At 41.2% G+C, this 26,212-nt stretch overlaps 1 protein-coding gene across 1 annotated transcript in view; it reads left to right on the top strand.

Annotated features, from left to right (window-relative positions):
• LOC120371988 (multiple epidermal growth factor-like domains protein 6) overlaps positions 1–26,212 on the top strand; it is a 273,444-nt gene that overhangs the window by 211,693 nt on the left and 35,539 nt on the right. Inside the window, exons 11-23 of the mRNA XM_039488566.1 lie at positions 692–814; positions 1,443–1,565; positions 3,183–3,353; positions 5,922–6,053; positions 10,000–10,128; positions 10,581–10,709; positions 12,518–12,652; positions 14,134–14,268; positions 15,255–15,380; positions 17,027–17,158; positions 18,417–18,545; positions 20,712–20,843; positions 22,870–22,998. Coding sequence (XP_039344500.1) covers positions 692–814; positions 1,443–1,565; positions 3,183–3,353; positions 5,922–6,053; positions 10,000–10,128; positions 10,581–10,709; positions 12,518–12,652; positions 14,134–14,268; positions 15,255–15,380; positions 17,027–17,158; positions 18,417–18,545; positions 20,712–20,843; positions 22,870–22,998 — 1,725 coding nt within the window. The remainder of the gene's footprint in view (positions 1–691; positions 815–1,442; positions 1,566–3,182; positions 3,354–5,921; positions 6,054–9,999; positions 10,129–10,580; positions 10,710–12,517; positions 12,653–14,133; positions 14,269–15,254; positions 15,381–17,026; positions 17,159–18,416; positions 18,546–20,711; positions 20,844–22,869; positions 22,999–26,212) is intronic.

The following is a 26,212-nucleotide window of genomic DNA, read 5'->3' as shown; positions in this document are numbered from 1 at the left end:
AATCAGGCCAACAGTTTTTGACCACATAAATTTTCCTGCTTATACAAGACACAGTGAGATGGTGGCAAGTTGAGTATCAAAAAGTAAAATTGCTTATAAATATGTATCTTCTTCTTCTCTGAGAATGCTTTGTTGAATCAAAGGTTTCTGTTCACTGCTGTCTATTTCATGTCACAACAGGACTGAGGATTGAAAATATTCATATGAAAAACTATCAGCTGTAGATTAATTAATAGTGAAGAGATGCTAGTTATATGCTAGGGTGATTGAGTTGTTGTTGTTTTATTGGTATTTTGGTAACACATAGGAGCCGCCCCCTCATGGACCAGAATGCCAGTCCTGGACCAGTTCTATATGCTGTACAAATATAGAATAAGTCCCCTGCTACAAAATGTAGGCAACACCTGTTCTTAATATGTGGCAGTGTTCTTGTAGACAGCCCTGTCTGAAAGTTTAAAAAAAAAATTGAGATGGGGGAGGTGATAAATAAGACACAGAAAAACTGGCCACTGAAGTACATTCTCTTTCCTATCTAAATTACAAAACCGTGAGGGCTTAAATGATCGAGAATGCATTAATAACAGTCTTTTAATTTCATGAGTCAGATGAGCAGGTTGTCTGTTCAGCACAATCTGTGTTTGAATTGCCACCAGGAAGCCTAACTGAACCCTCACCCCACTTCTCCCTTCAGACCTGGATGAATGTGAGTCCAGCGAGGCCTGCTGTTCCCAGTTCTGCATCAATTACATTGGAGGCTACGAGTGCAGCTGCAAGGCAGGGTTCCGACTTAACGCTGATGGCTGCGTATGTGATGGTAAATGGCTTAACACCGATGGCTGAAACTGACTCAGAGCACAAAAGGAAAAAAAGATTTCAAAGCTTCTTCTAGCATTTCGTACCAATTTCCCTGTTAAGAGAGCGTGGCAACAAATACTGCTGTGTTGATAGGATTTTAGCACTGTTTCCATTTTATAACAGCGGGGTGCAGTAATGACTCAGGGTTGCATACAGACTGGCCCCTAAACAGGAGCGCAAGAGATGAGTCAGCATAGAAGAAGCCTTTTCTCCTTCCCCCATGCACATGATTCATGGACATGTCATAAAAGATGATTGTCTTAGTAATCTTACATGAAGGGTGAAGTCCAAATTTGGAGGTTTGGCTAAACCCTAGAAGTTGGGACACATGTCCAGAATTCTTGGACATACATAGCAGTGCTGTTTTTCTGGTGCTTCTAGCTGAGCCATAAATATGGCAAGAATAGCCTCTTCTCTCATGCACTTATGGTGAGAACTGGGGAGCACAAAGGTCCATTGGAATGGGAAAACAATTAAACAACGTTTTCCAGAACCCAGAATGAGTTTTAAATTTTGGATTTTAGATTCAGGTAGGCTCTTGCTTTATTCAAACCTGTCACTAGTTACCATTAATATTTGTTTTCCAGATGTGGATGAGTGTCTTGGTGACAATGCCAGCTGTGACCAAATCTGTGTTAATTCTCTGGGATCATACGAGTGCATGTGTAGAGAAGGCTACAGACTTAATCTCGATAGACATTCCTGCATCTGTAAGTTATTGTAAAGCTTGAAGACAATTAAACACTTCTCACCAATTTAGAACATGACTTTAGAGTCAAGATTTCTAAAAGAGACTAGAGATTTTGGGTGCCCAACTTGAGACACCTTAAAGGTAGCGAAGCTAAGCCATATGGAGCATATAGGTCCCATGCAAGCCCTCAAAATAGTGACTTGGCCATCAGATTAATGGAAGATGTGTGGCTAAATTTACTGCACTGCTCTCAAAATCTCAACCTCTTTTATTTTGACAAGTTAATATTGCTCTTATTTCAATTATATTACGAAGATAGGCATCATATAAAAAAATACAGAGACTCAAATTCTGCTCTGTTAAACCAGTGCAAATCCAGAATATCCTCACTGAAGTCAATGGAGTGACTCTGGATTTCTACCAATGTAACTAGGACAGAGTTCGGTCCAATGACTGCTCATTTAATAATCTAGTTTAATTATTGACTAAACTATGGGAGGGAGCTTGATATTTGTATCCAACTGAAAAAAACAACAGCTAATTGTATATTCTTGTAGTGCTGAATTTTCAACTTTTTGTGTGTTTTAGAGCCAGGCCCAAAACAAAAATCTGTAAATTGAGCAGCGCATCTAAATTCAATCTTGTTATGTTTACAACGTGATCAAAATACTCCCAGATTTGGGGGAGGAAAGGGGCAGGCAGCAATGGGATGTGGCATGTAATTCCATGTTTGAACTTCAGCATGCTCAAATTTGGCCCAGTATAGTGTATGTCTACAGTGCAATCAGAGTGGGGACTGCAGCATGTGTAATCAGACAGGGCCAGCTCCAGGCACCAGTGAAGGAAGCAGGTGCCTGGGGCGGCCAATAGAAAGGGGCGGCAGACCATCCGTTGTTGGGGCGGCACGTCCGGGTCGTCGTCATCGGCACTTCGGAGGCAGCTCAATTGGTCCGCTTCAGTCTTCTGCGGCAATTTGGCGGTGGGTCCTTCTCTCCCTGTCTTCTTCTTTGGCGGCACTTCGACGGTAGCCCAATCTTTTTTGCTTTTTTTTCCCCGCCTCTTGGGGCGGCAAAAAGGCTGGAGCCGGCCCTGAATCAGACCCAAGCTAGCTTTAATCTAGTTAGTTCAAGTAAGAATAGCAGTGAAGCCACAGCAGCACAGGCAGCAGAATGGTCTGTACAAGCCCTCCCAGAGCCCTGTATATGTCCTTGGGAGGCAAGCTTGTGCTGCGGCCCATGCTTCCCCAGCTTTACGGCTATTGTTATTCAAACTAACTTGATCAAAGCTAGTTTGGGTATGTCTAACGTGCTGCAGTCACACTTCGATTGCAATGTAGGCATACCCATAGAGATACTTTTGATTTGAGCTGCAGACTTATTGAACCCCAGATTCAGAGTTTAGATCTAGGGTTTTAGAGGAGGCTCAGTTGTTCTTTCCTCTCTTTTTTCTGCTAATATGTACTCTATTTATTAACATGAATAATAAAACAGATCGTGTGACTATTTTATGTACTGTACATTTTAAATAATATCAGTCTGACTTGAAACATCTAATGCACAAAAAGCTGTAAAAGGAGGACTGAACTCTGGAGTGATAAGATGAAGCTCTGAAGCTGGCTCTGTGTTCTTAACACTAGATGATGATGAGCTGGAGGAGGAAGAAGAAGAGAAACTGGAGATCGCTAGGATTCCAGGCCTTCGGTTCAGAAGACCTCCTCACCTGCTTCATTATGCTGCTGCACTTGGCGCCTTCTATGAGGATGAGGACAAAGATGTACGAGGAGAACTCACTCTCATGGGTAAAGTTGGTAAGTAAATTAAAAAATTGTAGTTTTTAGGAGAGAAAACACATGGTGGCCAGAGCCAGCAGCTTTGTGAAGGGTGAAGATTCTCTAGGGTGGGAAAGAGATCTTGAGGGGAGAATGAACAGAGCCAGGAAGACTGGAGCTGGCATGAGGCCAGACAAAAAGACAGAGAGCCAAATTCTGGGGGGGAGGGGTTGCCTTCAGGGGAAGTTGGAAGGAAGTGTGCCAGCCAAAGACAGGCTTCCTGAATCATTCTGAAGGCTGAGGTCGGCTTCAGTCAGAGTGGCTATGGGGGGAACACAATTGCCAATAGCCCTGACTGCTACCTCAGAAAGGGGCAATATTCTCCACAGTGCCGGTGCTGCTGGACTTCAACATCACAAAAAATCTAGATAAAGAAACGTAACGGCTGAATATTTTGTGCAGTGTATGTGGAAGGAATGATGGTATTGAACTGGTCATAAACTTGAATAGTCAGTGTGTGTATAACCATAACGTACACATGCCATGTATTTGCCTGAACAATTGTGTATCCAACCTGGAAGTTACCTGAGACTCAACATCACTGTTGTTCCAGCCAAATAAGAAGGCTTGGTCATTATAACATAGACTGAAAAGCACTATGCTTTCTTTTTGGTGGATGCATTACTTGATCATAGTGAGAGGACATATTTTTTTTAATTTTAATTTTTATATTGTATGGTATCATTTTGTTAATTGCAATGTCTAATTACACTTCAGAGGGACTTTGCTCCACAGCCAGAATTCAGGGGCTAGTCCTGGCTTTAATCAAACAATTAACTTTTATTTATATAGAAAAAAAAGATACAACTTCCAAAAATGATGTGATGTTTAACTTGCATTTAAACAGAAAGCAGATACACTAGAAGAAAGAGTAAACTAGTAGCCAGTCATCCACAGCAAGTTATTGTGAAACTGACAACCAATGGGGAAACTGACAAGCAGTATAGCCACATGAAAAATTAACAACATAGGCACCAAAGTCTAATATTGATTGCCCAGTGTTGGCGTTTTTTTCCACTATTGAACCTATGTCTTTTAAGGGGGTTTTAACTTGGTATCTGAGCTGCTGCACTTTTCCCAAGGCTGATGTAGGGTGCCAAGATTGGCTGCTCTAATGCCTTAAAGGTGGCAGTGACAGAAGAAAGAAAATATCTTTTAAAGTTTACAATTTTTAAAAATTCTCAAATATAAAATTATTTCTTCCTAGTTTTAAAAGTCTTTTTGTGCTGTGCTCTATATTTTAACAAAACAGCCAGTCAAAACATGTCCTGTTGCAAGCTGTACTACAGACTGTACTATAGGTCTAGTGGCTTTTACTACATTTTTAAAGTAAACACGGTAACCTTTTCAATGGCACTTTGCATATAGATATTTAGGTCTGATTTTTCAAAATTGTTCTCAGAGGCAGCTCCTGAATTCTGAACATGTTTGAAAATCTGACCACCTACTCAAGTTCCTCAATGGAAGCTGTTGGGTATTGATTGGCTTAGAAAATCTGGCCTTACATATAAAATAACAGATGAAAAACAAGCAACCCACTGACTTAATATTAGCTGAAGGATCCTGGCAACTTCATTTTAAACACTCATCGAAATCCCCATCCAAAAAAGACTCCTGTCATGTCCCTCAAACCTTCTGAGAGGACAGGCTGATTAAATGGATATGCTAGTAATATAAAGCAGATATTTCAACCAGGGACAAGTGTTTTCCCCTCAGCCTATGATAAACACTATGTAGCAGGCAAGCTTGTACTTGCAACTGTGTGTGGATTTGAAGGGGGTGTGTATGTGTGTGACACAGAAAGAGAAAGAGAGAGTTAGGAAAACAAATACATTTTCATGTAAATAAAATGATTACTTATAATCACAAACAAAAAAAGAGATGATAAACTTTCCTAGAATAATTTAAACGTTGCTCTTGGAATATATTGTGAGTATATTGATAATATATAGGACAGCTTCCAGCTGCTGTAACGTGAAAAGAGGGGTTTGGAGAGGTGGCAATGGATATCCTCTCTCAAGAAATCCTGTTGAAAATAGGTGGTAGTTGGTCATCCTAAAGACAAAAATATTTGCTCTTCAGAAGTATTGTCTTAAGACCTCTCTGGCAGGGATTTACAGTATCATGAGGGATGAGAGATAGAGAGCCCAACTTTCCTTTGTTAGGCTACAGAATTTTAAGAGGGGAACTTCAGGACCTCATCCAGCATCTCTGGGGCTTACATCATATCCTGAAGAGCAACAGACTTGGACTCTGGTTGGGCAGTGGTGGAGCTGATTTCCAGTGTTGAGAGCCCTTCACCAAGAATGCCCTGCCCGCAAAACCCCATTTTGTTTAAACTTGAGGACTCTTCTTGTCAAGACAAAACACGTTGACAATTGGGAAGATCCGTCAACAACACCGGTTCTGCTTTCTTTAGATTGACAGTGCTTCATGGATTTCCTTCTTTACACTGTGTGTTTGGAATGATAGTAAACAAGTTAAAGCTTATTAGTCGAAGGATCATGTTCCTGTGCTCACTGAGCCTTCTGTACTTTTCCATTTCAGTTTGCCTGGATAACACCTTTGGCAATGATTGTAGCCTGAGCTGTGATGACTGTATAAATGGAGGCAAATGTAACAGTGAAAACAGTGGCTGCATCTGTTCACCTGGGTGGACTGGACTTATATGTAATGAAAGTAAGTACTGTATGTTTGGAGAACATCCTACAGTTAATGGGTCTTTGCCCTAAGGCACTGGCCTGGAAGATCCATAAGAAGCAGACACAGTCTGCTCTTTGCTTTTGAGATGAAACGCTGTTTAAGGAATAGAACTGCTTCATTGAAAGATCGCATTTGCAACATTTAATTACAGGTGAGGCAGATACAGCAGCATCTTACCCTGATAGGCCCCCATGTCCTATGTGGCACATTAAGCCTAAAATATAAAAGAGGGACCCTGAATTATGCATCAGGAAACTAAGAATTATGAAGTATTGCCACACCTAGTCCAGTAAAGTGCAATCAGTACAACAGCCCTTGTTTGTCTTCGAGTAATTGCATATGTCCATTACAGCAAGCATTGTGCACTTGGTGCACCAGTACCAGAGAGTTTTCCTTAGTAGTGCCCATAGGTATCCATAGGCCTGCACCTCGGTGCTCCTCATGCTCCAGGATCAGGGTATAAAGGGCAGAACCCCCCTGCCCAACCTTCAGATTCTTCTTACAATCCATGGTCTGTGGTTAAAGCACTCTGTCAGTTGTTCCTCTAGGAACGTGCAGTCAGTATTTTTTGCTCGTTAGTGGTACTCATTTTTGTGTCTTCAAGCCTTTCTTTCTTTCTTTCTTTCTTTCTTTCTTTCTTTCTTTCTTTCTTTTATAGTGCTCTAACTTGCTGGCTCAGGGGTGAAAAATCACCTGCCTGAGCGCAGCAAGTCTGAGCGCTTTAAAGTGCTAGTGTGGACAGGCTCCGAGCACTGGGAGCTAATCCCCTTGTGGAGGTGGATTACCAGGAGTGCTGGGAGAGCTCTCTCTCTCAGCACTCGCACACGACCACACTCGCACTTCAAAGCGCTGCCACGGGAGCGTTCCCACAACAGCGCTTTGAAGTTTCCAGTGTAGCCATGCCCTTAGTCAAAACACTCTTGGAAGAGACATAAGTGCTCAGAGCCCTCTCAGGCTCCCAAGCCAAACAAGGGGATGGCTTCCACATAGTCAAGGTCCTTGGTTCAGGATTCTTTGACCTCACAGGCTTGCCACTCTGGTACCGAAGGGAGAGAACTTCCTGGTACCACTCCCTACTGGATCGATCAGGGCAGAGCCATTGATTCTGGTTGCCAAGCCAGACATGTTGAGGCTGCCTACTTCCTCAGAGTAGGTGCTGGAGCCATCACCCATGACCACAACTGGGAAAAGACCTATCTCAGTACCAACCAGCCCAGAGGCGTACACAGCTGAGGAATATCTCCTGTACTGTACCAGCTCCATCATTGGCCCTACTGGGTTCCATGGGGGATGCCTATGAGTCTAGGTCATTATCTTTGCTATATTACACAAACTGGTCCCTGAGAAGTGAAGCCCCTTTGCCTGGTTCCAGCAATCGGCTGGAAGTCTGTATTCATGTCCTACACAGAACAAATGAGGGGGCAACCCGTAACAGCCCAACAGCTGTCCAAGTGGATTGCTAACTGCATCGTCATGCGTTACAGTGCCAAGGGTGTTACCCCTCTGGAAAAGTTGTCTGCACATTCAGCTCACTGAACATCCATGGCATTTGTGAGTAATGACCCAGTAGTGGGCATTTGCAGAATGGCAACATGGTCCACAGTCTACACCTTCGCTAGTTATTACGCAATTATTACTGCATCAAGGGAAGATGCTAATGTAGGGAAAGCAGTTCTGCAGTCCCTCTTCTGATGAAACTCCTAGCACCGCTTCCATTGAAACTGCTTGAGAGTCACTTAGTGTAATGGACCTATGCAATCACTCAAAGAAGAGAGAATGGTTAATTGCCTTTCATAACTCTTGTTCACCACGACACATCAGAGCCTTTAATCTAAGGGTTCCAGTACAAAGGATCCAAAGGGTGAGCAGAGTGCATCTGCCCTTTATACCCTCAGCTCAGAGCACTAGGGCACAGACAGGGCTGCCCAGCATGGCCACCCCTACCATTTTTTCTAGGGCTAGCAGAAACTCTCCAGCACCAGTGCACAAGACATGCACACCCCTAGTGTAATGAACATATACAACAAATCTTGAAGAACAACATTTATGAAAGGTCAGTAACCATTCTTTATGTGTTTGTTTTTATATCAAGCCCCATTCATTGTATGCACTGTCCCCAAAATACTAATGTGCTGCAGTGGGTCCATTGCTCTCTTGGCTCTATTTCAAAGGTCTCTCTTGGCAGAGAATACTGCTGTTTCAGTTGATGCAGAAAGTAAATATGGTTTGTCCAGGTGTCTCTTTATGGTAGCCCAGACAAGCTACCCTGGTCTTTTATTGTGTTGGTGGACTTGTGACTATTTTTATGAATTTTCTTGTTTATTTACCATACTATATGGGAGTTGTTTTTTAGTAGCAGAGTTTTTAATGCTCAGAATTCTCTAACTGAATCTGGTTGATAAGCCAGTGCCCTTTATATGGAAGTGATGTTACAAGAGATTCTCTTTTTTTCTTGTCTCTGCCTCCTGGTAAAAGAACTTTCATGCTCTGTCAGGGTAGGTGCATAGGGATGAGGACAAACCAAATGGACAGGTAGAATGCTCATTTCTTGATGTACCCTACATATTTTCTTTATCTATGTAAAGCCAGCCAGCGCTTGTGCTTTTATCAATGGAATTTTCACATTGTGGTGGTTCTTATGGACCCATAATGGTGTCATGGAGAAAGAAAAGGTGACAGCAAGTTTAGTGGAAGAGAGAAAAATTTGCAATCCTAATGACAGTGGGGCAGGTTCCTAGGATTGATCAGCTGCAAGTTTGATTACCATGGACTGGGGTGCAGTGATGGAATGAGAACAAAGAAGATTAAACTGTGATCGTTTCTAGTTTTGCTGTGCATCATAGCTAGAGTTCGTAAGCCACTGTGGTATCTTTTGGCTCTCAAATTGGGATGTTTTACCTATATTCATAATGTAATAAAGTTGCTTGGGCATAAACTGTAAGCTGTCTGAGGCAGGACCCATGCTCTCTGCTGCACTTTACAAATAATAATATATTCATTCTATACTTACAAATGATTTTCATGTCTTTAATCCAATGGAATTTTTTTCTATCTTTAAAAATAATACAGAATTGTGGAACTGGGTTATTGGCCAAATCCTCATCCCACTGAAGGCAGTGTTGGTAATGGTAATGTGCCCTGTATGGATCAATGGAAAATGCAGGATTTGGCCCTCTATGAATACCTCATTTTTTTCCTCCCTTTCTCTTTTTTAAACCAGCATAGATCACAGTTTTTAGGGAAGCTAAATCAGGGCAAATCAGGAGCTAAATTTCCATAATAATGAATGAAAGAAAACTGGATGAAAATTAATGCTGAATCTCAGGTTTCCTAATGCGTGTTGATAAAATGTCAATTAAGTTAGTTACTGAAGATAATCCCAGCAACTGTATTTACCCAACTCAAACTGAAAATAACGGAGCTCTGCTCTTCTACCAAAATTGTTTTTTGCTAGAACAATCACAGTTTTACCAAATGGAGTTGGCTGCTGTATGTATTATCGATCTTTGAACAATATAACGTGTCACTGGAACATCAGCGAATCTAACTTATTTAGCTAATGGCAGCAAAATGGAAGTAGTTATCTATGTCTTTTAAATAATTTCCTCCACATTTTCAAAACTTTTGAGCCTGGTAACTCTCATTTATAGTCAGTGGGAGTTAAACCCCATGGATGGCTTTTATTTTCCCCATCAGATATCTGAGTCTTGTTACTTCGGCTGCCATTTTTCAATAACCTCCATGGAGACGGATATTATTGTATATGGAAACGAGAGTGACGTGGCATCATTTGTGGGTTGCTTGACCAAAGCGGTTCTTTAATTGCTCGGTGTCATTCTGGTGACTGAAGCATTATTTCACTTTGCTTCTAATGCGGTGAAGAGATTATGTAGCCCATTCATCTCCTCTGCTTTCTTTGCAGCTTGCTCCCCTGGGACTTATGGGAAAGATTGTAATAGCATTTGTAAGTGTCAGAATGGAGGCTCATGCGACCGTGTAACAGGACAATGTCACTGCCCACCGGGAATTAATGGACAGATTTGTGAGGATGGTATGATTTCTGTTGTTTAATTATGTATAACTGCTGCCTGGGAGTCTTGTGATTTGCCATTATTTTTATTTTTATTTATTTGTACTATGGTAGATCTTAAGGGTCACAAGTGAGATAGGTCCCCATTGCTCTAGGGAAAAGTTTGCTATCTGAATAATAGGACAGGCAAAGGGTGGGAGAGAGAAGATGATATCTCCATTTGAAGGATGGCAAACTGAGGCACAAAGAAATTAAGTGACTTGTCCAAAGTCAAATAGGAAGACTGTGGCAGAGCCAGGTATCGGACCCAGATCTCCCAAATCCCGATCCAGTATCTTAACCAAAAGACCATCTTTTTTCCTCAATATATTTGCTGTAGAAAGTATGCCAAGAGAAGCTGGTATGGTATTTTATAGCAAAATCTTGGTACCGTATTGCCCTTCAATTGCTGTGTTTATTTGTGCACCCACTAGGCTGTCCAAAAGGATTCTTTGGGAAGAACTGTAACAAGAAATGTAACTGTGCCAACAATGGCTATTGCCATAGACTCTATGGAGCCTGTCTGTGTGACCCAGGGTTATATGGTCGCTTCTGCCATCTAAGTAAGTCTCAATGATTTTTCTAAACTATTTATTTAAAACATGCAGGGCACATTAGGAGTAAAAAGTCTCTCAACACATTTCTACAAGGATGTAATTCAACAGGTTATTTAACAATGTGTAGCCCAATGTGCTTAAGTTTGGCTCGTGCTTAAGTGCCTTGCTAATTCAGGGCATATAACAGCAGATAATGTTTAACAAGCCCAGGGAAGTGTTGTGTAATTTTCACTGATCTTTACACTTAGAGCTGGGACCAGATTGTAGGTAAAAGCTAGGGCTAGATTTAGTGTTGGAGCAAGTATGTGGTTAGGTTTGGGTTCAGGCTGGGTGAAATAATGGTTTAGAGTTAGTATTCCTGGGCTACTGTTAGATTTGGGCCAGGTCATGGGCCTGACGAAGGTTAAGGTTGGGGCTAGATTGTGGGGGTTGGGATTGGTGGATGGCCCAAGGCTAGGGATAGGGCTGGTACCAGGTCATGTACGAAGCTGAGTTAGGGTTAGTGCCATCTGGTGACTAGGTTTAGGGTTGGGACTGGCCGGTGGCCCCTGGGCAGGGTTAGTATCAAGGTCAAGGTTATCTGGAAGGCCAGAGTTAGGGTTGGGCCCTGGGTCAGGGCTGGCTGGTGGGCTAGGGCTGGGGTTTGTCTGGAGCTGGAACTAGAGGTGGTAGAAAACCAAAAAATATTTCTTGAGAACTTCCAGTATTTCAGAACTATTTTCATCTATTGGTATTTAAAACAGAACCATTTTTTACATTTCAAATGTTTTGTGATTTTTTTTTCATTTTCAAAATAAGAATTGTACTAAAATAAAGGGTTTTCTTTTTTTGAAACTGCTTTTTTTATCTTACCTCATCACTACATTGACCAAACAAAACTGGCTCTTCAACCCCCAAAAAAACAAACTCCCAAAGAACAAAGACCAGTGACTGACCACAGGGGAAATAAGAGGGGCACAGTGACTGAGCACTGGAAGGGGAAGAGAGGCAGAGTAACCAACAGTCAAAACCAATAAAGGTGAAAGGTACAATGACCAACAGCTGAACTCAGAAAAGAAAGTAAGTTCCAATGGCTGAGACCTGAACAAACACAAAATAATTAAGACTTAACAACTGAACATAAAAAAAGAGTAGAGAAATACAGAGATGGAACACACGTGAAGAAGACAGAGAACGCTAATGATAACAGAACAGATGTGAAAAGAAAAGAAAGAGAAGATGACCAATTACTGAAGGTGAAGAAGACCAATGTCTGATGAAGTGGGTATTCACCCACGAAAGCTCATGCTCCAATACATCTGTTAGTCTGTAAGGTGTCACAGGACTCTTTGTTGCTTTTTACAGATCCAGTTTAACACGGTTACACCTCTGATACAGTGAAAATAAAGACTGCCAAGTGAGAGAATGAAAAATGAAAAACAAGCAGGCTATTTTTGTCATGTAAAGTTTCTGTGGTTTTTTTTAAATAGAAAAATGGGGGGAAATTACCAGTACTTTTTCATTAAAACTTTCATTTTTGACCCAAAATCAGTTTTGTTCAAAAGATTGCAACTAGCTCTTCTTCTGAAAATTTCTGATTATTACATTCACTTCACATTGCCCAAAATAAAACGAATTAGTTAATACAAGAATTATGTAAACTGTATTTTACACACACACATGCTCGTGTACACACCTGAGCGCTTGTGAATGTTTATATTTGTACAGTGAATTTGTTTTACAGCAATAGCACTCTCTGCAGATCTGTGTGTAGACATTCTAAAAGAAGTCATGTGTAATTGCAAAATTAACAATTCCATTTAATCTGGTTGCAGCTTGTCCCAAGTGGGCCTTTGGAGCTGGCTGTTCAGACGAATGTCAGTGTGTCAAGGAGAACACTCTGGCATGCAATGCCAGAAATGGTACTTGCACCTGCAAACTAGGTTATCAAGGGAACAAGTGCCAGAAAGGTATAATCTACCACTGACCCTTTTCTTTCTGGAAAGTCCTATTTCTCTTTATTACATCTCATTGCTCCTCTAACATGCAGTCTTGCACTGCACCAAACTCTAATGTAGTCTGCCAGTTGTTTCTCTGTATTTTTCCTACTGCAGAGCCAGGTGGACATTTGGCTTCATTGAGGTTGCAGGAGTATAAATGAGGGTAGAAACTGCCCAGCTGTTTTAACCTGAGCAACTGGCACTTGGGATGGAAACCTGACATAATTGAAGATAATAGGAGTTTTGCTATTGACTTCAATAGGGTCAAGATTTTACCCCAGGGATTTTTTTACACAGACAGTGATTTTAGAGCCCCAAGCTGTATTTTGAGGCAGCCAAACTTTTTGTGAATGATTGTGGCAGTGTGCTACTAGATCAGTTTTGCAGCTTTTTAATTTCTCCCTTTGTACTTTGTGTGGATAGTGCAAAGGAAATTGTATTCTATAATCACATCTGAGTGTCTTCATAATCGTCTGTGGACAGTTAATGCAGTAATGCAATAAAGATACTTGCTTCACATTCCCCCTTGAATTCTTATGCTATAGTATTTTGATGGGGTTAGGGGTGGGTGGGGAATAATAATAGTGATAATTATTAAATATTCTTAGTCCTCTTGCCTAAGGATCTAATCAAAACATGCCCATTCTTTCACCTCTGAACTCTGTACAAAGGCACCCAAGCAGAAGAGTATATGAAGGCAAGCGTTTTCGGGTATCAGAAGTAATAACATCAAGAGAATAAGTAGACTGAATTATACAGGCACTTTCAGCAGCTGTTTCTCATGAATTCAAGCAATTTGTGTGCTTTGTTCTCTGGTATCAGCTAGGTCTGTTGTTGTTGTTGTTTGTTACTATAATTATTTGTTTTTAATGTAGTAATTCTGGAGGCCCCAATCATGGATTAGAGACCCATTGTATAGGCACTACACAGTGAGACAGAATGTAGTGGAAAGTGTACTCTGAGGGTCAAATTCTCCTCTCAAACCACGTGCAACTCTACTGAACTGCTGCACTGGTTAAGGGACAGGAAATTAGGACTGTATTCTGCCCTTGATTGTATGCACAAAACTCCCACTGATGTCAGTAAGTGATGCATGGGAGTATCACAGAGCAGAAATTGTCCCTTTGACTCTTCTGTTCTGTTCTACTGTTATGAAAACCCTCTGCTGTGCTAATCTTAGGCTGACATTGAAATCTGTATTTAAACATGTCCTTATCCAGTATGTTACTGTGTATTTTGGATGGTGTTTGGAGGGCATCCCATGTGTTTAATGTAAATGTTTAAATTTATGCAATAGTGAACACAGCTAGATTATCAATTATATTTTCTTTTAAAGTTTGCATTTCTATGTCAAATGTCTTTTCTGCCAAATTATCTAGCGACTCTTGTTTCAATTTTCTCAGTGAATCTTTTGTTCTAACATACGTTCTTTGTGCACTCGCATTTTTCAGAGTGTACGCCTGGCTTTTATGGAGCTGGCTGTAACCTGAAGTGCAACTGTCCTGCTGATGCTTTATGTGACCAGGAGACTGGAGACTGCAAGCATCCGTGCCCACCAGGTTTCCATGGAGAAAGGTGCCATTTATGTAGGTACCTGGATGCATATTTCAAAGGGAGGTTAAAAGTGGATTGAGAAATTCAGCCCTGGGAAACCCAAGTTTAGATACCAAAAATCTAGGTATTATGCTAAATTGTTAATGACACAAGTAGGCATGCCAATTGTAGCCATTGAAGCCAATTGTAGTTGTGTATACTGATGCCAGTGGTAAATTTGACCTCTGGTGTATGATGGTGGTGATGGGCTCAGGTACTAGGGCATCTAGGCAGCATAATCGACCATCAGACCTGGAGAGAGCCACTTTCCGACTTTCTACACTGGGAGGGAATGTTAGCTCTGTGGCAGATTATGGGTATAGGAAAGAGCACAGAGCTTGGAGAAGTGAAGTGAAGATTCTGTTCCTCCTTTCATTTGAAATGCAATAAGTGCTGAATATATTGCATCTGATAAAGCCTACAGACTCCCACTGGTATGAGAAATGAGTGGAAAATATAAATAAATAATGTAGCAGCTCATTTTAATCCCTGAACAAGAGGCTGGTTCTCTGTCCAATGGCATTCTTCCAGAGATGGACAATTGGAAGGAAGTGCAGGATCATCCTGCCTGCCACCTAAAATGAGGATAAAAGATTGAGGGTCATTAAGAATACTTATTATGGCTCCAAGTAACTTAATATTTCCTTTTAAAGCTTCAGGCCTAGATTTTCCAGAGTTTTATTGCACAGTTAATTAAAGATCACAAATCACTGAGACACTGGCACTAAAATAGATCACTCTATAGCAGTGCTACCTAGATTAAAATTGCTGTTGGTGATGCTTTCTAACATTTCAGAATGTTTTGTTATGATAACCACAGTTAGGGTGACCAGATAGCAAGAGTAAACAATCAGGACCGGGGAGGGGGGTAATAGGAGCCTATATAAGAAAAAAAACCCAAAATCGGGACTGTCCCTATAAAATCGGGACATCCAGTCACCCTAACCACAGTCCACATCCTCTGGCTTCTTTTGAACAGCCTGTAGCCCAGGGAAGTTTGGTGTGAACTGCAGGCAGAGCTGTGGCTGTGCAGGAGGCCTGTGCGACTCAAAGACGGGGCAGTGCATGTGCCCTGCTGGCAGAACAGGTGCTGCGTGTGATCAAGGTATGCTTGATGCTTGGATAGATCATTGTGCAGCAAACCCCAAACCTTATCCTTTGCGGAGTTGGAATGGGGAGACTGGGAAGAAGTTACGTCCATAAAAACTGGAACAAGGATGGGCAAGCTCATGTATCCACGTGGACTTCATCCAAACTCCATGGAATTCACTCCAAAGCGGTAGGAGTTAGTTCGGTCACCCTACCCGTTCATTCCATTATCTCTGCTAAGACTGCCAATAGAGGTGCCAGTTGTCATGGTGATTTGTGTAAGGGGCAGGGCTGGTGCTAGACAGGGCAGTTGTACTAGACTCAAGCTGTCAGCAGGTCTGTGCTGCTGTGTACGCAGTGCCTCCTGCCTGGTTCATGTCTGCTGCTCCTGCAGCTGCTGAGGGAGCAGCAGGGAACAAGTGCAGAGCTCAGAGACAATATGGAAAGAGGGCCTGGGTATCCCCCTTAGCCATCCAGAAACCAGTAAGGGAAAGGGGGGAAGGAACAGGTGAGGGAGTAATAGCATAGGGAAGAAGGGGAAATAACTTCAGTGGTGGGAGGAAGGGCGAAACAAGGCATAGGGATGGGGAAGGGACAAGAACATGAAGCTGCTGCCGCTGGCAACAGTCATAGAAAACCCTGCTTCCACTTCTTACCTCAGGCCTTGGCTGTTGCCCTCATGATGAGGACATCTATCCTCTCGACTGAGACCGCTGACTTGCTGCCTCATAAATCAAAAAATATGGCCTTATGGCTAACAAAAGGATAAGGAGCTGAGAAATCTGAGTTCTGCTCCCATCCCAGTCATCGACTACCTTGTGTGCCTCCAGTTCCACCTCATAAAATGGGGATAATGATATATCTCACAGAGGTGCTGGGCATTAATATTGATAAAGCGCTTTGATATCCTCAGATGGAAAGCAGTATGGTAGTGCAGAGAACTGCTGTTATAACTGATTCTTTCACACACATTCCCATTTCTCATTTTCTGATGGACTTCCCCAGACCAATAATACCTGTAATTCTGAGATTTGTGTACCCCTGCTTGGATTCCTGATGCTTCACAAACGTTCACTGAAGGAGAAGGTCAGAGGTCAGTGGAGTGTCATTCCTATCCATCGAGAAGAGAAAATTGGAAATTAGAAATCAGCCCAAACCAAATCCCACACATGAACACCCATCTCTTTTCCTCAAGCTCGGATCCCTACCTAGCTCCTTCCTTTCTGACTCTGGCCCCATTGCTGCTGGAAATGTAGAGTGTGGTTCTATAGTCTGTGGCTGTTTTCCCCTCCCACCTCCAAAAATCTGTCTTCTAATTGAGGTTCTCCTTTTCCTCTTCTGTGCAATGCAACCCACTCTTCAGATACATCCAAACCAATCAGAACATTATTGTATTGCAAACCACACAGAAATATAGGCCTTTTGTGATGGAAGTTGGAAGTGAGCCTCTGTGTCTCTCAGATGTTTTCTCAAAGAGCTGCAATACAATATTGTGTTGATTTCTTTGGGGGTTTTGTTACGGAAGAGCTGTCGATCCATAGAGATAATTCTCTTTCCAACTCAGCTTTATTTATTTTTTAAATTCCCTTCGGTAACAGCTGAAATCTGCAACTGTCTTGAGATAACAAATGGTTCAGTGCTCTTCTTTCATGTTTCTTATAGATTGCCCTGATGGTCTGTGGGGAGTAGACTGTCAGTTCTTCTGCGAGACCTGTGAAAATGGAGGGAAGTGTAACAAAGAGACTGGAATCTGTGACTGCCCTCTGGGGTACACTGGGAAATCCTGTTACCTACGTAAGTCATCAAACTGCACTGGTCAATAAAAAGAAAGTCAATAGAGAAATCAGTCTGAGCATTGATTTTTTACCTTCTGTCTATTTTATAAGATATTTGCTGTATTAGGATATGCTAATCAAAGTTTCAAATGCATTACAAATTGACCAGGATGGATTTATGGTGTTTGCCAGACACAGAGAGATTAGAGAGGAATCCAAGTGATGAACTAAACAGCTGCACCAAATAATCATGGAACCATCAGACCTACTGTATGGCAATATTCTAGGCAGAGAGAAAGTGCTCAGTACCTGACCGCACTAAAAGTAAAATAGGCTGATTTCCAATGGGAGTTGGGTATCTAGCTTCCTTATGGTCTTTTGAAAATCTCAGCCATAAGGTAACACAGCCTTTGACTTCTGGTCACCAATTCAAATGTAGTTTATGTTGGTCTTGAAGGAAAGTCATTCCCACCTGGTGGCCGTTTGGTGGTCTCACTCTAAGCCCTGATGGATAGGTGGCCACATCACAAAACTGCTACCATATGGCATCAATAGGCACATTTGGCATTTAGTTGGCTCCCTCAGTTGCGAGATCATGGGCAAAATAGGATACAATCTACCCCAAAATGATTCAGTCCAGAACTGAATTTGAGCAGTTTGGCCGGATAGTATGGGAGACATTGTAGCAGTGCTGCCTATGATGTACTGGTTCTGTGATTAAACAGAGGACTTCAATTGCAACTGAAACACTTAAAGAGGGAGTGGGGGATTATAGCGTCCCCCTGTATTCTTCCACTCCCACCGAACAACAGGCCCCTTTGGGCCCACTCCAGCTCCACGTCCCCCTCTTAGGGAGAGCATTGTCCCAACTCCTACTATTAAATATGTCATTCAACTTTGGCCATGAATATCACTGACATTCATAATTCAGGGTTTGGGCTTGTGCACTCCCCACTTCAGCAGGAGGGTCCCTTTCCATATTTCCATTCACTAACTGATTTGTTGGACATGCTATGAAGTTTATGAAGCAACTCCACTAAGTCAGTTGAGTGACTCCCAATGTACAGGTTTAGGCTTTATTAGGCTCTGCTCTCTGAGTATATAAACTGCTGATATTTCACTCATTTTTGTTTTTATTTTCTGTTTTCGGTTAATACCCGATTCAGAAGGCAGAAGGAGGGCAGAACAAGTGAAGTTGTTGCTGTCTCATTTGAAATGGCAGCCCATGCTTGAGTTAATATCTAGGTGAAAAATACCATCTGTCTGTTTGTTTTCAGCCTGCCCAAATGGTTACTATGGGCAAAACTGCCTTTTGCAGTGCAGCTGTAATAGCAATGCTCAGTGTCACCATGTTACCGGAGAGTGCACATGTTCTTCTGGCTGGAGTGGCCATGACTGCAAACGCCGTAAGTCAGAAATGTATCCTCTGTACTCAATATGTGCCGTCTTTCATAAACTTCAATGGAAACCAAGGGAACCAAAGCTCTGTTTGTTCTTAGACTTGTTCTCAGACTATTAAACTTTTTTAATATATTTTTTGCTAATCTTATTGCTTCTGAAATTGTGTATTTATAGGTTTATACAGCCTGGGTGGTGATAATCCGTAATTATCTATGTTCATAGTATTGAAATAGATGACTGATGAAGCACAAAGTGTTCATATAAGCACCTATTTTAACACTATGCATCAATTTTCTGAACACCGTCTGTGCCATCAGCATTTTGACTGACAGCCAGTTTTGTTTTTCATTTTCAATACAGCTTAGTTTTAAGATTAATTCCCAATCTTTCACTTTGTCTGGAGGGAAGACTTATCTCAACAAGTGAGCAGCACAGATGGTTTTGTGGCATAATGTCACTCCCTAACTTGTGAATATAAATGCTGTGTGAAATTCTGCTCTCTCTTACAACACAGTACAATAATAATACCTAGCTCTTATATAGAGCTTTTCAACAGTAGATCTCAAAGTGCTTCCCAATCTTTAGTGTATTTATCCACACAACACCCTGATGAGTTAGGAAAAAGTGCTATTATTCTTATTTTAAAGATGGGGAACTGAGGCATAAATTGTTAAACTATATAGGCATTGCTGTGCTCAGCGTAGCAATGCCTAACTGATTTAGGAGGCTACATATCATTTTCAAAAGGGATTTAGACACTTGGGAATCTAAACCCCATTGACTGTCGCACGTGCCCAGCTGCAGTAACACACTATTCATTTTTTTTATCATCATCAACATCGTTGTAAAATAGAATAGATTTTGTTTCTGGGCTGGTAAACTGTCATGCTGATTCGACAAGGATGATTTTAGAACCACAGCCGTTCTGATAATGCACAGATTGTGGCAAGTCTCCATTATTTCCGCTTGTGCTAAATATTTTCCAATGAAACTGAAACTTTGTGGCAAATTTTTGCCATTGATTTTGCAGTCATTTTGCTTCTGGTTTTGATAAATTCCACCCCGTCTCTTAAAGCAATGGGTGATTTTTCTCTGCTGAAAATATTGGCAAAATTGAGAGTGGGGTTTGTGAAGGAACTTTCAACCTTTCCCAGGAACCCAGGGAAAACTCAAAGTGTTTTCCTGTTGAAACATAATACATATGTTTCCGGCAAATTGAAATGTGTCCTCCCTTTTTGGGTCAGTACGCAGCAGAGCTGGTCAAAAAAAGGAAAATACATTTCGCATAGAATTTCAAAAGAAATGAAACTTTTTCATCTAATTCAAAATGTTCCATGAAAATTTTCATTTTTTTGGACTGAAAACCTCAAACTTTCAGAAATCTGTTTCATTTTGGAGTGGGGAAAACTTTCTTTAAAAAAGTCTCTCCTTTTTCCAGAAGAAAGTAAAAAAGAAAGTGCAAAGGGTGTCTTTTTCCCCAATTAAATGTATTTTTTTTTCTAAAAAATGAAAAATTTCTACCAAAGTGAGAACTTCTCTCTGCACAAAAATGAATAAGCCTTATGCAAAGTAACAGTGGCCAAAGTTACAAACTTGAGTGTCTAGAATTAGTCACCTAAGTCTACATTTAAGCATTCAAATCAGTGTCCTGATTTTCAGAAATGCTGAGTAAATGCATCACCCATTGACTTCATTTGAAATTCACAGATTCATAGATTTTTAAGGCCAAAAGGGACTATTGGATCATCTAGGCTAATCTCTTGTATAACACAGGCCATAGGATTTCATCTAATTACATTTGTATTCAGCCCCAACACTTATTTGACTAAAGCATTTCTTCCAGAAAAGCATTCAGTCTTGATCTGAAGAGTTCAAAAGATGGAGAATCCACCACTTCCCTTGGTAGTGTGTTCCAATTTGTAATCACCTTCTCTGTATGCTTTATTTCTAATTTGAAATATGGCTGGCTTTTAACTTCCAGTCATTGATTCTTGACTATGCACTTCGATGGACCTACGCCTGTTTACCCAGCAGAGGATCTGGCCCTAAGCATCTGGGTTTGAAAATGTTGGCCATTGTACCTATTTTCAAAATCTCCCATCCAAATATAACGCTGCCTGCTACCTCAAGCGTGCAGTTCAGTCTCGTGCAAATCTTGTGTTGCTTTGCAGCTTGTGATGCTGGCCATTGGGGAGAGCGCTGCGAAAGCTTGTGTGTCTGCAATAACAGCGATGGTAGCTGTGACCCAGTCACTGGGATTTGTTTCTGTGAAGCAGGATACTCTGGGAAACACTGTGAGCAGAGTAAGTGCAAAAGCATCAAAGTGGGGAATTCGCGGTGATCAAGGTCAAAAATTGTTTTTCCTTTTTAGGAAGGCATCCGCGTTGGAGGTCTCCATAGCCAGGAGAATGCACATTTTTCAGGAGGCTCAGATTTCAGCAGTGCTAGACAGGTTAATTAATCATTTGGATTCCAGGAGAGTTATTTTCAGAATAGTTTTGAATTGAACAGCTACTTTGGCAATTACACTTCATGTTAGGGTGATTAAATTGCATATATCTGCATCTTTGCTCCCTTGTATAAAATTTTAAGGTATTTGCCCTTTCTTCCTAAACTCCTTTAGAGCTCAGCCGGATAGACATGGTTTACAGGTCCATAATGGACACAAACATAGATATGCTGATATCCTCCCTGCATTATAGCCCATATCCTGATACTAATCTCTTTCCCAAAATACACTTCAGGCAATACCAGCTGTATATACATCATACTATGTGAACTACTGTAAGGGGCAAGATTCCCTAAAGCATGAGATTTGAACACCCCATCTTGCCATCCCTAACTACAAATGCCATAATAGGTCCTGAAATTATTCAGCTTCAAGGTCCAGCTGCCATATTTTACTCTTGACACTAGTTTTGTGGGAAGTATTTATGTATTCACAATGTAATTCATGATGGGAGAAAGGAATAAACAAAAAGAGAGAGAGAAACGCCAGGAGGAAGGCAGATTAAAAAGGGGAGGAGAATGAAATATTGTATATGATGTTGGACATGCCCATTTGCCTCCTTGTCAAGATACGTGCATACCACAGTGATAGGGGCCTTAGATATTCCTAACCTAACTCGTTATTTATTGTACTTCTAGTTACAGATTCAGCTTTGAAAGCCCAAAGGTGCCACATCATGTTGTTTCTTGGGCTCCGTGATATTTTCCAGACTGCCTAAAAATGACTTTGTTAATACAAATGTTGAAATCCTTCCCTTTTAAAGGGATCTGGCAGATTTCTACATAACTCATTTCAAAATAAGTTAGCAGGACCTATAAACTGCTAGAGAAATCCTGCATTATTGTGTCTAGGCTAAGCTATAACTACCATTTAGCTCTGTCTAAAGTGTGTCTAATGTAAATTAGCCAACTGGCCCTATTTTAATCAATTTTTCTATAGCCCTGGAGGATATTATTTACAGGCTGAAGTGGTGTTTTTTCCTTGAGATAGTGAGTGAGATACCAGTCTCTCCTTTAAACTCCCAACAATTACTGCTATGAAAATCTAAGTCTCTCATCCATCTCCCAGATGTAATGTTTTGGCTTGAATTTTTCCAAGCAGAGCCTGTAAGTAGGGCATGCAGCTTTCAATCTGGAGCTTGCTGGAGGAGGTCACCGTGTTTAACATTCTCGCTCACTCACATAGGTTCTACCGTGGAATCTGGATTGCAGAAAAAGACGTCGGTTGGGGGGGAGGAAGTGGGTTTTAAGAGTAACATTAGGAATTCTGCATGGCTTACCCCCATCCCACCAAGTGAGCTCTCATGCGATTTGGGCAAATAAGTGTGTCTAAACCAGTGTAGGGTGACCAGATGTCCCGATTTTATAGGGACAGTCCCAATTTTTGGGTCTTTTGCTTGTATAGGCTCCTATTACCCCCCACCCCCTGTCCCGATTTTTCACATTTGCTGTCTGGTCACCCTAAACCAGCCTGTGGTACACCTCAAATCAGAAACTAGGAATTTGGGAGTTGCAATTTTTGCAACTTTACACTTTGTTGTTTTCCTGTCTAGTATACAGAACTGACTGCATCCCTCAGATCTCCCTTTCCCCTTAAAATATACCTTGATATAAAGCAACATAAGCTTCCCGCAGAAGCCAACATCTCAAAGAGAACACCTAATGTTAACTGTTTTCAGGGTATAGAGACAAACGCTGGTCGTCCACTTGTGAACAGAAAAGGTTCAAAAGTACTTTAGAATCGCAAACTGATCGTCGATGGTACTACAGGGATCTAGGCCAGATTCAGCTCAACATACAGCTTTTATTCTTTCTGTCCAGGCTGCCCTAAGGGAACCTTTGGCCCAAATTGCAAGTACAGCTGTCAGTGCCAGCATGGAGCTGCCTGTGATCATGTGAGTGGAGCCTGTACTTGTGCGGCAGGCTGGACAGGAACTTTTTGTGAAAAAGGTACATTCTCCCCCTTCTCTTTCCTTTCTAGGCAGATGTTTCTCACAGATCAGTGTAGCGCTGGTTTTATAATCAGCAGGACCTGACATTAAGTTTGTGACTTGATGGGACTCCTTATCTGCTTAAAATTAGATATGTGCTTAAGAACCTTGTTGAATTGGAGCCTTTCTGAAGAAAGTCTTACTGCTTTAACACAGAGAAAAACGTTGCCCCACTTTTGAATTCTTTCATTGTCCCCATAGCATTTAGAACATTATCTTAGAATAAAACATCTCCCCCAATAAGCTGCTTAAGGAGATACATGCTTCTAACGTTAAAGTCTACCACTGCATCTGTTATCACCTAGTAACTTGCTAACATGCAATAACAATTATTTTGGATTGGATTTCGTACATATATTATAGTTGATCTGTTGCACATTCTTGTGATGTTGTTTTCGCGCCATAAGCTATGCAGAGAATAAAAAAAAAAGATATATTGGCTGGGATACAGTAAAAATAATGTGTAAGTCATCTGTCATTTTGCAGAAATATCTGAATTTGTTTTGTTGCCTATTTTACAGACAATGATCATTAAACCAAATCTTGGCTGTTTTGTTTCACATGCAAAATTATCAGTTAGTTTAGGTAGATACAAATGTATGTGTTCGAATGAAACAGATTAATCCCTCGTGCATCTATTGCCCTCTAGTGGAAATGAAAGCACTTTGCAATTTATGTGCTATAAGAATATTCAACAGATTACAAATCGTGGAAATTGCACATATTATTTCCTTTTTGATTCTGTCCAGGAAGTGTTAGAAGAAACGAAACAGTTTAAGTTCTGATGGAGAAACTTGTGAGATAATTTGTGAATATTGTGCAAGGCTCTTTTTTAAAATAACTGATCCATGCCTTATTTTTATTACTCAGTTCTTTTTTCTGTCTTAAACAAAGAATTTGCTGACTCCATAAAAGAGAAATAAATCCTAAGAGTTATGCATGAAAAATTAAAAACCATAAAATGGAAAAATGGCCTTTTTTCCCAACAGCCTTTTTCTTACAGCTCTCCATAAGATCTTACAGCACCAGCTGGGCAGTCGGAATAATACAATACTCCACTGATTAGAGCAAGGTGATTTTTTTTCAGCAAATAGTAAAGTTGCTAAAAAAATACATTTTCCAGGGTCCAGAAACTATTCATAAATTTGGATCAAACTCGGCAAATAGTTTGAGCAAAAAAAATGGAGGAAAACATATGGAGGAAATGTTGAAGTTTCATTTCAGTGTTTTCAAAATGAACTGTTTTGGCATTTCATTTTCAAACATTGATTCAAAGAAGCATTCAAAATGTTTTGTTCAACAAAACATTTGTTTGGGGGGAGGGAGAGCTCAATGGTTTCACCTTTGGCCTGCTAAACCCAGAGTTGTGAGTTCAATCCTTGTGGGGGCCATTTAGGGATCTGGAGCAAAGCCTGTCTGGGGATTGGTCCTGCTTTGAGCAGGGGGTTGGACTAGATGACCTCCTGAGGTCCCTTCCAACCCTGATATTCTATGAACCTGAATGAATATGTTTTGTCTTTTCATTTTGGTGAGGGGGGAAAAATGGGGGGGGGAGATCAGGTTTGGTTAGAAACTAACCAAATTTACCTTATTTTATTTTTTGGTTTGGCTATCTATAAAACAACAACAATTATTCACTCACTTCCACCACTGATACAATCCATGGCAGATATATGGCTTCATGCAAAAGGACTTGAGGGAAGTAGAAGTGCTTGAGACGTTTATAACTAGACTCCATGAAGCATAAGACAATATTCTGCAAGGAACAAATCTATGCTAGCAAGAAGAATGGATTAAATGAACCATTTTTCCTTCTGCTTATCTTTCTCTGCTATATGAATTGTGAGACAAGTTAGTCAGTCCTGAGATAATTTGGTTGTTCTTCCTAGAGTATGTCTAAAAACAAAAATTCTGAACTTGTCAACTAAAATGAAATCAAAATAAAACACAATATATTTTGTTATATACATTATTTCTGGGACTGGAGAGGTAGGATAAAAGGACTGGGACAAGCAGTTGGGGTGGGGAAAAGACCGTTCAGGGATAGATTGGGTGGGACAGGCAGAGGAGATCAAACCTGAGGGGGAATGCTCCAAAGAGTCAGTGCCTACTAGCGAACACTTCACACAAGAGCCTGGAATGGAGCTCAAGATTCCTGAGTGTCTCCAATCCTCAATTGTCAGCAAATGTCTGTGAAACCCACTGGCAAAATGTGTGTCTCGCCCCCTCTTGCGATGGTGGTCCACACAGAGTGTGACTCTTCTTGGGGTGCCCAGAACTGGGACTCATCTTGTTACCTTCCTGCCTCAGCAAGAGAAAGACTTGCTTGTGTTTAACGGTGTATCAGCTCCCTGACACCACCAGTCTGTTAATCACCCAAACAATCATGGATCAGTGTTCATGTCATACTCCCCGTCAGTACCCAGCCCAGGCTATGGAAGCGAATGATGCAACCAGCAGACCAAATTCGGTGATGTGTCCTGGTCACATGCCACCTGCCCATATGCTAAAAAGCAAAGGGCTCTGCCAGGCCTCGGTGTCCCTTGCAGGTAACAGTCGGTGCACTGCAGCCCCTCTGAAAGTGTCCTCCTGTAGTATTTTTCTTATAGCTCTCCATAAGATCTTACAGCACCTTTTGTTGGACACACACAGAAATTACCAGATTTGCTGTCCCGAAAGAACAATGTACACGCAGCTTGACTGGTACAACTCAGGATCAGGTCCTTTATAACTTCACAGCACTGAGATATAGTGAAAACAATCAACTTTAACAGGCTAAACTTTTGTCTAACGTAGCTTGTCACACCTAAAGCAATCTCCCAGCAATTCCAACCAACAAAACGGGGATCCTCCTGTCATAAATGGAAAAGGCGCTGTCCTTTTTGCTTCCTCGGTGAGGGATAAAAGGGGTGTTCTTTTGCTTTCTTCTTATACCCTAAAATCCACTGTTTTGAACCTAGAGAAAGGATGACACCCCCCCCCTTTCCCAGTGCTTTATTCCCCAGTGCACTGGCTTACCATCCTCATGTTGATGTAGTATGCAAATAGACTTCCATTGTGCTGGTTTACAATGCTTATTCTTCATGTAAATCAAGGCAGACAGGTGAATCTACGTCCTTTTGTCTGGCAAAATCTATTTGCCAACTCTGTCTGGGACAGAGAGTCAAAAACTT

The sequence above is a fragment of the Mauremys reevesii genome, linkage group 9 (assembly GCF_016161935.1).
Source record: "Mauremys reevesii isolate NIE-2019 linkage group 9, ASM1616193v1, whole genome shotgun sequence".
NCBI lineage: Eukaryota > Metazoa > Chordata > Testudines > Geoemydidae > Mauremys > Mauremys reevesii.
Note: the sequence above shows the minus strand (reverse complement) of the source record. Positions and strands in the feature narration are given on the sequence as shown.